The sequence below is a fragment of the Chinchilla lanigera genome, unplaced genomic scaffold (genome assembly GCF_000276665.1).
Source record: "Chinchilla lanigera isolate Chin_1 unplaced genomic scaffold, ChiLan1.0 scaffold00042, whole genome shotgun sequence".
Classification (NCBI taxonomy): Eukaryota; Metazoa; Chordata; class Mammalia; order Rodentia; family Chinchillidae; genus Chinchilla; species Chinchilla lanigera.
Window position 1 is genome coordinate 810489 of NW_004955443.1, and position 12807 is coordinate 823295.

A 12807-nucleotide genomic window follows, 5' to 3' on the forward strand; every position below is an offset into this window, starting at 1 on the left:
ATGTTCACTTTACAACTTTTTTTTTTTTTTTTTTGCGGTACCAGGGATTGAACTCACAACCTTGCGCTTGCCAAGCAGGCATTTATGCCACTGAGCTATATCCCCAGCCCCTGATTATTTTCCTTAGGAGGGTTTAGTTTGTACCAATATTGAAGAAGCACCTCTACTGCTAGAACTCAAAGAGGAATCACCAGAATATTTTACAATGAATGGAGTAAGTTACAGTGTTTAAAATGACAGTCTTTTTGACAGAATGATACAGAGGGAAATGCTAGTCAATGGGATTAGAAAAAGTTGGGTTCAGTTTCATCTGTAAAACTTAGTATCTGTGTAACCTTGAATATTTTCTCAACCTTATTGGCTATTTCATCTTTTACAACCTAGAAATTAAAAGCTATTTTGTAGGATGATATGAGAACTAAATACGGTACCATGTGTGAAGCTCTTAGAGAACATCTACCTAGAGGGCACTGAAAGATCTTTAATCTAATTTATTTTTAAATTATTTCACTTTACTACAAAAACAGTAAGTGAAAATAAATTTTTTTGGTACTGGGACTTGAACTCAGGACCTCGCACTTGCCAGCCAGGGGCTTGTGCCACTGTAGTTTCCCTGACTGAAAATAAATTTATAATGCCTTTCATATTAAGGCCATTTGACCAAATACCAGTGATTTATTTAGGGTCTACTGCTAGTAAACTTATGTCCAAGTGCTGCATTTTATCCTTGTTGAAGGTACTGCCACTGCTCAAACATCAGCGGAATGTAGAATGAAGGCATTACCTGAAGGTCTTTACCAGCGTGGACAGACTTGATCTTCACGACAGTATGATTAGTATTACTGTTATTTCCACTTTACCAGTTAGGATCCTAAAGAGGTCAGGATAACACAAGATGGTCGGTACTTGGGCTGGACATAAAAGCGTGGCTGAATCTAATCTCTTGGCTTGTTTCTCAATCCTGGGGTAGTTCATGTTAATGTAACTCTGATCCTACTCTCTATGATTTATACCCACACTCTCTTCAGAGCTCTTCAAAGCCTTTTAGTGTATGGTACTCAGCTGTTCATCTTTCTATAGCTTTTATAAGTCATAAACATGTCCTTTTTTCCCTATTACAGTGGGGCTTCATGCTCAAGCAATCAACTATGGCAAAGGACAACAAAGGTCTGGCTAAGGAGAGCAGAGTTCTGCTCCTTTACTTCCATTCCCCTCTTTTACTTCCGTAGTCGGGAGAGTACTCCAAGACAGGAATTGATGTGATGAGTGAAGCAGGCTGGGATAACTTTACAAGCCACAGTGAAATAATAGGAGCAATATTTCCCATCAGTATTTTGGTGCCTGTCAGTCTCAGATATATTGGCCTTTTCATATTACTTCTGTAGTTTTCAGTCCAGATACCTTTTGAAGTCGAGAGTTTATCCCGCTTAATCTACTCATTTATCCAGTGAATAGCTATGGGGTGTATACTATTTGCTATCTCACTGGTATTCTAGTGACAAAATCCCTAGTCTCATGTAGGAGAATAATGGGAGCAAACAAATAATTAAATGAGAAAGTGCAGATGTTTCCCAACTTATGATAGTTTGTCTTATGATTTTTCTACTTCATGGTGTTGTGAACATGATACGCATTAAGTGGAAACAATATGTTTTGAATTTTGATCTTTTTCCAGTCTAGCAATATGTAGTTCAGTACTCCCGCAGTACTGGATTGTAGCAGCCAGACTCGGCTCCCAGGAAGCCATGCAATTATGCGGTCAAACAAACTGCTATTCTGTGTGCTGCGATGCTGCACTGTAGACTCGGTGTACTGAATTCCCTTTTGACTGATAGTATTTTCAATTCATGATGGGTTTATCAGGGTAAAACTGCATTTTAAGCTGAGGTCTGTCTGTGTTAGGTAGTTCTATGCTGTAATGTAAAGAAAAGAAGATGATGTTAGGGTGAGATATGGGCGCACCTTTAATGAGACGCATATAGGAATGTTTGCTGTCTCCTGAAAAGGCTAGTTTTCTGCTGTGGCTCCTTATTCTTACAAGGTCATTTAGCTGCTCTGATTAATCTGGTGTGAGAAGGGATTTGTTTCCCTTTGATGTCCTTATTTGATAACGATGAGTCCTCAGTAAATATAAAAGGATGACAACTTAAATATTATAACAAGAACAATGAAAGCAGGATGTAACGAGCAACATATCTGAGTGTGACTTTAACTTAGTGGAAAATCAGAAGGCTGGGTCAAATTGTTTCTTGGCATCTGCATTTTATAATGTTTAAGCTGCTTGAATGTTTAGTTCTGGTATAATTCTTAGAAGGGGAATTTGCTTTCAAAACTGTCAACCTAAATAACAGTCAGAGAGAAATTCTCCAAAGACTAATTAAGTTTATTTGTGAATAATAGACCATTGCAGTGGGAATATGCCTGCCACAGTGAATGATGTGCATATCAAAAAAGTTGAGGCAAGGGGAAGTTTTGAAAGGTAAAATGAGGATCACATAAAATATGTTGAAACAACCCTTTTTGGCTACAAGGATTAATAACAGTGGCATCAGCTCAAGATTAAACAGTTGTTAGACAGACCTCCTTGCAAAGTAATGTGCAAGTCTATGGTGGCCTTTGTACATGCCACGATTCCCACAGCCTTCTGCGACAGTTACTGTTATCAGGCAATCGTGTGTGAGAATTCTTCCTGGGCGGCAGCCTGTATTTATTTATTTGTTTTTTGTGAGTGTTGGCACAGGCAGTTCCACTTTGACTATGACAATTTTCGTAAAACTAATAGTCCTATTCCAGTCCTAATAAGAATTGGCTTACTGTGTTGTTAGCCTCCCCACAAGAAGGCATTTTGGCTTCTTTGATTCTTTCTGAGCATTACGATTATGTATTTCATCATATATATTAGGAAGTGTTCACCTACATGTACTTATGTATTCTTTTATCTTCTCCCAGTACTAGGCTATAAGGACAAAGACGTTGTTTGTTTAGTATCATTTGCGTGGTTGGTAGAGAAATAAATACCTGGCAGAGCAGGAACACAATAGAAATCTGTTGAATGAGGATTGAGCGAGACTGTACTTGTGGAACCCAGGGGCCCCCACTTTAGTAGTGGTGCAGACTCGGGTGAAACGATGGCCTGAACTACAATATTTAGAGTAGAGAGGCAGCTGTTGGTAGAAAGTGATGTGGGCTTGCAGTGTGATGACTTGGGTTAAATTCCACATTTGCCATTAGTAGCTGTGTGTGGGTGGGATCACTTAACTTTGTTTCCTCAGCTGTGAAGCAGAGTAATAGCTTGTTGGGAGGGCAAATGAACCCATGTATGTGAAAGGGCTGAGTACAATGCCAGGAGAGCTGTAGCTGTTCAGTAAATACTGGGGACAAAGATGGTAAATGTGAAAAAGTTCATAAAGGTATAATTACAAAAAGGATTTAAACTAAAGATATAGCAATAAAAGATATCATATGAAAAGCAGCAACAAAATTAATGACAAATTGGATGAGAGAAATGAAAAAGAAAAATTTGAGGAAAAGGCCAACTCTGTCATGATTTTCTTCCCAAACCATTGAAAAGCACTGTGTACAAAGAACTCTGCTTTACTATCTTCTTGAATTCTCAGGATCTGGGAGTAGGACAAACAATGCAGAAACATCCAGGGGGGGATACTTGTGAAACAAATCTATCAGTTAAAAATGAAGTAATGTGGGCAAATTAGAGCATACCAATTAGGATTTGAAAAAATATTCCCTGCCTGTGCAATGGAATCGGTACAAGTAGCCCTTGTGTTATGAGTGCAACTGTAAAGGGAATCAGAAAGATTAACAAGGTTTCCTATTAGATGTTAGACAAAAAGTGGCAAAGTATTTTGGAGAGTTGACTTTTCATTATTTTTAATTTGAGATATTTCCTGGCAAATAATGCATTTTAGTCACTGATGTTAAGTTACATCTTGCATTTATTATAAAAGGTAATTATTATTTGATTTTAAGATTCTTTTTAAAAACAATTCATTGTTGAAATAAGTCCATGAAAATAAAACTCAAATATACTTACTATACTAATTGAAAATGAGATCATATATATAATTAAGAATAACAGAAAATAAAGTGACAAAATCATTAGTGTAAAGGACTAAATGCAGAAATGTTCAATAAGTGAAACTACACTTTTTCCACCTTAATCCAATCAAAAGGATTATTTATGGGGATTGTTATTTTAACATTACTCACCTAGGACCTTTGAGCCTACATTTATTTGTAATCAAATATTTAAAAAGTAAGAATTTATAATAGTACATCTCCTAGCCCCTAAAGCATTAAGATAGAATTTACCATAATTTCTGCATGGACACCAGGCAAATTCCCACGAGAATCCCCTCTATCCTTCTTAGTGCATCTAAAAAGATTAACAATGAGATATGAGTGGCTAAGTTTCAATTTGATCTGGAAAACTATTGAGTCAGGTTACAAAAACAAAACAAAACATAACAAATCAAATCACTAACACAACTCTCAGCAGCACTTTTATATTTTTAATTTTTTTCTCAGATTAAGCCCTGTCTTATAATCAGTGCATATTCTGAAAATTGTTATTAAGTCATGACTTACTGGCAATGGTATTTTAGAATTGAGGCACTTGTAAGAACAAATATTTCTGTTTTACCAGAAGTACTTTACATCAGGAGGCAATTTTGTTTTTCAGGTCTGTTTTTAGATTCTACTCTTTATATCCCCACTTGAAGTAAATGTTCTTTAAAGAGAAAGCATATGAATTAAATAATGATGTCTATAACGACAACTGTGGTTAATTATAGCCACTGTGTTTTGAATACCAACCCTGGCCTCTAATTTCTGTTAGGCACTGTAGTATGTTCTCAGGGAAGAAAAACACCTTCACTTACTCTCTTCTTCCACCTATGGAAATGAAATTCAGTGCAGAAGCAACAGTTAGGAGCTGTTTTTTTGCAATGCCCTTCCTCTCTTCTGCAGAGAAGTGGCTTTTCAGGAGGCACAGCATGCAGGTGGCTTATGAAAACTCATTTTTTGTGGGGAGAATGTATACAGTACAGTACTAGAATTACATGTCTCAAAGACAATAGAGTCTTCTGTGAAAAAATAATATTTGACCACATGTTCAAGCAGGAGGGATAGGAGGAAATTGACACAATTACCTGATATGAAAGGCTTGAAGTCGAAGCCTTAGAAAGTAATTCCTTTTTATATTTGTTGGCTATGAGCAAATTCTTAGCTAAGTCTTGTGACTTTTTCTTCCTGGACTTATCTTGCAGTCTTTTTTTTGTAGTATGTAATTATATGAATCTCAGTCGTTGTGTTTTTATTTTTCTCGGCCACTAGTAACCTCTTATATGCCTTCTGCCCATCAAGTCTTATGTCTTTCAAGCATCAAAATGAATTCTTTCTTTTCCCTACGTCTTCCCTCATCATTCGCTACATTTTAAGTTCTTGCTCCTTGTGATTTCTTCGGTGGTTGTTGGCCGCTGTGGTGCAGTGAGAAGAGTGCTGCCCTCAGAGGCAGAGGGCTGGAGTGCCAGTTCCATATTTGTTACTGGACTGGTGTTTTTCTTTAAATCACATTTTTGTCTATTTACCTACCTATTCATCCATCCGTTTGTCCTTCCATCATCTTTCTGTCTGCCTGCATATTTTTGAGATCCTTAGCTTTTCATTTATAATGGGAAAATATGTGTTATATTAGTAGGATTGAATTTTATAATTTGACAGTGCTTTGAGAAGCCATCATAAACTTATGATGTTATTATTTGTATCTATACTAATTATTTTGAGACTTACTATTAAGATTGCATGTTACAGTTCCATCATTCCCCAAGCATCAGTTTTCTTTTCCCAAGGAAATAGGCATCAGAGAGAAATATCTTTTTTTTTGTACAGCTCACTCTGCCATGAATGTGGTATCGTCAACCAAAATATGATTTTTCTTTCTATCTTGTGTTTTTCACATATCTGTCAATAACCAATGTTTTCTTCGACTAGGTAGGGAGAATGAGCTTTAGGTCATCTAAATGAGCTGATAATTTCTAAGAAATAATATAATTAGAGCTAATTATGAAATGTGATGAGCATATATGAGCATATATGTATTATATGTTAATATATATACAGACTGCTGTGATTTGAAAGTGACCACTCAAGTTTCTTGTATTGGAAAATGACTCCTCAAACTTGTATGGAAATGGCATTTGGAGTTTGTGAGGGTCTTTGGGAAGCAACTCAGTTTAAACGAGGTCATGGGGATGAGGTCTCCAGAAGGCAGTCAGTGGCTGTGTAAGAAGAGGAAGAGAGGCAAGAGCTAGCCAGCTTGATGGGGTTTGCTGTGTGAGGCGCCATGCTGCCTTAGGACGCCAAAGAGTCCCCAGCAGCTGATGCAGTCCCTCAGCCTTGACTCCCAGAACCATGAGCTAAAATCAACCTCTTTCTTTATAATATATTCAGTTTGTGGTATTGTGTTACTAGCAATAGAGACTAATATACAGGTCTTATGATATTATAAGTTTTTTAGTGTCTCCCTTTCATGGGCCATTAGGAATTACCTCATTTAAGAACTTTTTCACATAAGAACCCTCTTTGCATTAGCGAAGTTGCCTCCAGATGAAGTTACCTAGGGATGTAGGTCTCAGGTTTAGAATGTGCCTGTAACACCTGTGTACCCTGACGCAGGTTTTGTAACCATCTACAGTGGAGTTTCCTCATGTATCATACAGATCCGACATCACTGGTTTTCCCAGTGAGATTCTTGTGAATGAGAGCATCTTCCCAGGGTAAGGTCAGTTCTGAGTACATGTCTTCCTGAGTCTGAATTTTCTGCAGATGCTTTCATTTTTGATAGAGAAATGTTTTCTCTTTCTCAGCTTTTATGAGCAAACCTCTCTGCTTGGAGCACGATACACATGACTGTGGTACAGTCTGCTGTCTGTCCCTTCTCCCCGCTTGAAAGGTTCTTCCCCATGGAGATGTGTTTTACTTTCCCTCACTAAGTAACTTGAACGCTGTCTTCTTGAAACCTGCCCAGAACATTTCACCTCAGCACTTACGGGAAGCTGAATCTATGTGTGCGTCTATTTGTGTTCTGCTTCCATATTTTTATTTAATTTTGCCTCCTTAATGTCCTTGTTTCTCATTTTGTATTGTGAATCTGGAGAACTACAGTGACATAGTATTGTGTCCTGAAATTCTTTGCTCAGTGTATTCTAAGATCTGATATATAGAGAAATTCCATGTGTTGTTGGTTGCCTTGAAAGTGCAAACCTTATTTTGACCCTCTAAGCTTAGCACATTTTGAGCCATCAATGATCTAACAATAGGGAAGTGTATTTTTTTGTTCATAATCTGGTCATTTGGGAGACATGATTCCTGTGGGGCTTGCGGGTTTTCAGAGAAGTGTGAAAGAAAAGTGAGATTCGAAATGAGTTTGGAAGGAGACCTACAGAAGACTCTGAAGTGATCTGTCAGGATGAATGAAGCAGTCACTAGACAGTGTATTTATTCTGTGTGACAGGTAAAGTGTTAGTCTAGCCATGTGAAAGTGATGTAAGTGGAATAAATGCTGTTATTTTTTAACATCTTTTATTAAAATGGAGTTAGTCTCATGTTTGGAGAGATATCCCCTTCATTTATCTGGGAATTATATAGCAAGCAGAAGTGATGTTCCCTTTCCCTTGTAATCTTTCCTCCCTAAAAGCAGAACAAATTCTGCTGCATTTCTAAAGGCCAAAGATTTTAGTTTTAAACCATAGTTTGTATGAACAACAATATCAAACTTTTGAGTTTCTCCTTTTTAATAAAAGTAACAAATCTTTATATAAACCAACCCCTCCAATGTAAAATAAAAAGAAAACTATAATAATCTCCTAACACCCCCATTATAGGGATCCATGTCAGCATTTTTATTTATATCTAACCACCCAGAGAAGTTTCTGGGATGAAAGAGTTGGAAAGGCCATGGGTGTGGTAGTGTCTAGAAGAACCAGCTATGACAGGAAATAAAATCTGAGGGTGTAAGTGATATTGAACTCTGAGATAAACAGCATTACAAATCCTTGCATAATTATGTGTTTTCAAAAAAAAAGCATGGGGTACAGGTTGTTTTATGACTTGCTATTTCTCTTTATGATGAGCATCACTTCATTTGATTAAAGTCTTCTAAACCATCTCTTACACACTTGAATTAAATATTCTGTTGTTTGCTTCCTAATGTTTCAAACTAATCTCCTTTATTCACCGTTCAGATAGATTTTATGTCTCTGAAAAATAGTAAACTGCAGAAATGGAAATCTCTGTAGATAAATCTATTTTCACAGTCATGATTATTTCCTTAGGATAAATTTCTAAAAGTGATATTGTAGTGTGGAAGCATATGTGTGTTTAAAATTTTTTGATACCATATGATCCTGCCCAGCTATGATCTCAAGCACTATGTATGAAAATGTGTATTTTTCTACACATTTGCCCAGAACACAAGTGATTTACCTCTGTAAATATTAGTGGGTTGGTGTCATTTTATGCACACACACATATACTCATACTTATATGTTTGTGTTTGTATTAATTTTTTCTATAAACATTATTTACAGAATATATTTTTTCGCATCAATATATTAAGCTGTTATATCCAATGAGTCTGCAAACATATTTCTGATGTGTCTACTTCTAAATGTCATTGTCTTTACTTCCCAGGTGCCTGTATGAACATCACCCACAGCCAGTGTCAGATGCTGCCCTACCACACCACACTAGCATCTCTAATCTCATCCATTGAAAACATAGAAACAGAGAAGTTCCTCAAGTTCTTCACCTACCTCCACCGCCTCAGTTGCTATAAATATATCATGCTATTTGGCTGTAGTCTTGCCTTTCCTGAGTGCGTCATTGATGGTGATGACAGGTATTTGGAACCAAAATCATTCTGTGATAGGAATCCATTTGGATTCTGGGGACAAATGTCATTTTTCATTTTTGTTGGTATTGGATGAAAAAAAAGACTCATATCATTCATAACTAGTTGTAACTCTTTAAAACTAGAAGTATTCAGAAAAGGTGGAATGATTTTATTCATAGGGATAAATTATTCAGTATATTAGGTTGATGGTCTCTGAATGATATGCAGTTGCTGTTTCAGTGGAAGTCTAGCAGAAGATATTCAGCACACTCAAGGGGTAGTTGGAAGAGTTTACTGAAGGGACTATTTCTGAAGGTGTGGGCAGGTAAAGAAAACAAATAATTGATGAGAAGCCGCAGAGTCTTAGTACAGGGAGATGCAGTTTGACCATCCAAGGCTTGAAGGGCAAAAAGCCCGGCTGTACTGGGGGAATTGCAGGCATGGATGAAGGGTCTCCAACAAACCAGGTCCCATGATGCTGAGCAGAGGATACAGCCACTGGCTACCCTTCAATTCCGAAGTATAGGAATGGGTAGAGATCAAATTTCTGCCCTCATTTTTCCCCTGCCCTCCTGTCTGCCAGTGTCTCCCTCCAACTGAAATCACCCACAACCAGAGCACAAGAAAGTCCTACAATTTGTGTAAGTTCAGTGGGTGAGATCCAGAATCTCAATGGCTTTAACTTCCTAAATCTTAACCAACTAAATCAAGTATGAGTGAGATTCTGAATGGTTTTCCCCGTAACACTGGAACCCAGGGCAGGCTGAGGAGATTAAAGAGTAGATGTGGATGGACAAAACAGTCGATGCAACACAATATCTAATAGGATTAGAAGTAATGCTTAATAAGAATAAATCAATCAAAAGCATTTCATGGGATATTTGAAACACTATATGTATATTTTAAATGCATATTCTTTATTTTATTATAAGCACATGTTAAATGCATATTCCCATATAACTTTAATTATTTTCTGGATTAAAATGTTAGGAAATTTTCTGAACAGTAATGTTATATTGAATTGTATTCTCATCTGGAAATAGGTTCCATATTATTTGAACTAATTTAATTAGTGTGTGAAATAGGCTGGGAATAGGGGAGAAGGCATTTATTATTTTAACAGCAGGAAGACTGGATTGTCATTGCTTCAAGGTAGAATAAAACCATAGATTCTGAATTATAAAAGTGAGTAAAGAACTATCAGCAGGCACAGCATTCAGGGAAATGTGCCGAGTAAGAAATCCATTGCAGAAAATCCTTTCATGCTACAGAGATAGAAGCCCACTTAGGGCTGTCTCAGGAGTTAAAATAGGGGGTAGTCCTAAAGTTACCCTTTATATTCTTGACAGTGGCAATAGTGTATGGGGGTTGTGTTAGTTTTCTAGGACAGCCATAACAAATTACTACAAGTTGGGTGTCTTATGTAACCGAAATTGTTGTCCTATTGTTTTGGAAGCTGGAAGTTCAAAGTCTGACAGGGCTTTGTACTCTCCCAGGGCTTCCGGGGAGAGTTCATGTTTATTCTTTGCTGTCTTCTGGTGGTTTCAATTGCTTAACTTGTGATCACATCACTTCAATGTCTGTCTCTGTCTTCAAATGGTCTACCCCTACGTGTTTCCACTTTGGTGTTTTGTGAGGACCATTGTCGTTGGATTTAGGGCCCACACAGATAACTCAGGAGCATATCTGCATCTCAGGGTCCTTAATTACATCTACAAAACCCTGTCTGCCAAATAAGGTCATATTCACAGGTTCTAGGGATTAGGATGTGGACATATCTCTTTGGGGTCTACCTTTCAACTCACTACATTAGTTAAGGAAGCAGCTAATGGAACCATGTGTCGTGGCTTCCTCATCTGTAAAATGGCAATACTAGTTACATTTTGCAAAATTAATGTGAGGATTGAATGATACAAAAGTCTTGAAACATTGTTCATCTCTAACAAGAAAATAAATGCCAACAAATGTACAAAATGGTGAATTAAAAAAGACAAAAGTATTAATAAAATAGCACAAAAAGTATTTCTAATATTTGCTAACATTGCAAAAAATGTAAAATGCTGTATGGATTAAAGAAAATTTGGTAGACTACTAAAGGCTTCTGCCACTGGATTCTAGTTCTATTTCTTATTTTTGAACAATTTTGCTTATAATACTTTGTCTTAATTTCTCTGTAGACTCTTATGTGCCCATAAATAAAATAATAAGAGAGTACATTGAGCTTCCAGGAATCTTTAAATTCATTTTGATTATCCTCCTTATCATAATTCAATCTCTACTTGATTATCAATTACAATTTTACAAAATTTTAGTGAAGTTGCTTATAACTTTCAGAGCTCTTTTAGGTGAATTTGTTTTTCTTATGATTTGGTTCATTCTGACAAATTTGCTAGTAGGAGAGCTTTCCATTTTCTCTTACAATGAGTAATAATTTGTAGCCAGTTTTCAAGTGTCCTTTGGGGATTTACCTATTTTATTATTACAATTATTATTATACTTAGCTTTATAATTGTACTTTCAGACCAGTGCTTCCTGCTGACACTTGGTGTGTGCGTGGGACCTGTAACCTAATTTAATAAGCAAAAGAAAAGAAAATGTAGAAAATAATTATGAGGTCTCACACACTTTTATTATATTGTATTAGTTTGGATCATCTATTATACTAGTTAGCTTCTTCTACTATTCAAATAATGGAAAATCTCTTGTATCTGTTCCTGGAGGAAATAATAACATTTAAAATTTAATTTCAAAAGATTAGTGAGATGCATAACTAGTATAGATTTTTTTTTATTTTAAAGAGTAAAAGAAGGATAACATAATAATAGGAAGGGCTTACCGAATTACAGACAAAGTGGTAGGAAATTATCAATGGTTATTGTTTTACATATTGTTATATATAAGATAGTATCTCAGGAAAACAAATAGACAAATAATAGTGAGTTACAGACAAAAGAGGTAGGAGATTATCAATAGCTGTTGTACTATACTTAGGTATCTTCAAAGTGGCTTCTAAAGAATATAAATAGAACTATACATGAGTGACCTACTGAATAATCATTTAATAAATTTCAATGGTTGTTGTAGGAAACACATAATAATAAACATGGATCCATTTATGAAATAGGATAGGAATAATACAAACATTACAGAGTTATGGACAGATTAGTGGGAAAATATCAATGACTGCTGTAATACATGGTGGTATCTTTAAAGTGGTTTCTCAGGAAGACAGAGATACACAAGAAGGATCTAACAAGTAGTTAGAGCCAAGGAGTTGTCAAAAATCAAGTGAGTCATCTGGGGCGAAAGCCATTTTTTGTAGCGTTTTCTCTCCAGCCTCCCATCGCATTGGGACCCCACAATCAGTTAGTGTCCTCTCCCCAACTGTCAGCACAGGCAGCAGGAATCCTGCTGCAGACTTCTCTGGAGCTCCACCACAGCCTGTACTGTCAGGGGAAGAATGGCTTCCAGGGAGTCTCTGCAGGTACTGTGCAAGGTCCTCCTGGTTTACAGCTTCCAAGCGGCTCTCGTGACCCCAGTCCACTGGACCTCTGACTCCATGGGCTTAGTCTGCATTCTCATGTTCTCTGAGTCCTTGTTCAGCAGCTGCTCCTCTGCTGGCTCTGGACCTTTCCGGTTCTCAATGACAGAAGCAAGAGTGGCCCATTGTATGGCATGTATTCCCAGGGGTTGTTCAAAGTTTGAATGATTCACACACATCCGTGGGTGGGCAACTGCAGTTGGTGCATGGTGGGCCAATTGTGTCATTGTTTCTCTGTGTCATGATAGATCTCAATTGAGCCGGGGGGGGGGGGCCAGCCTAAGGGCTGGCGCATAACAGCGCTCCCCGCCTGAGGCTCCCCATGCACTGGGGGCCCTACCTCTGGGGGCCTCTA

The 12807-nt window shown here is 37.2% G+C and overlaps 1 protein-coding gene across 3 annotated transcripts in view; it reads left to right on the forward strand.

The window, feature by feature from the left end:
- Corin (corin, serine peptidase) overlaps nt 1-12807 on the forward strand; it is a 248946-nt gene that overhangs the window by 88834 nt on the left and 147305 nt on the right. For all 3 annotated transcript variants that reach the window (XM_005391890.2, XM_013518122.1, XM_013518121.1), the window contains one exon: nt 8710-8917. In XM_005391890.2, coding sequence (XP_005391947.1) covers nt 8710-8917 — 208 coding nt within the window. The remainder of the gene's footprint in view (nt 1-8709; nt 8918-12807) is intronic.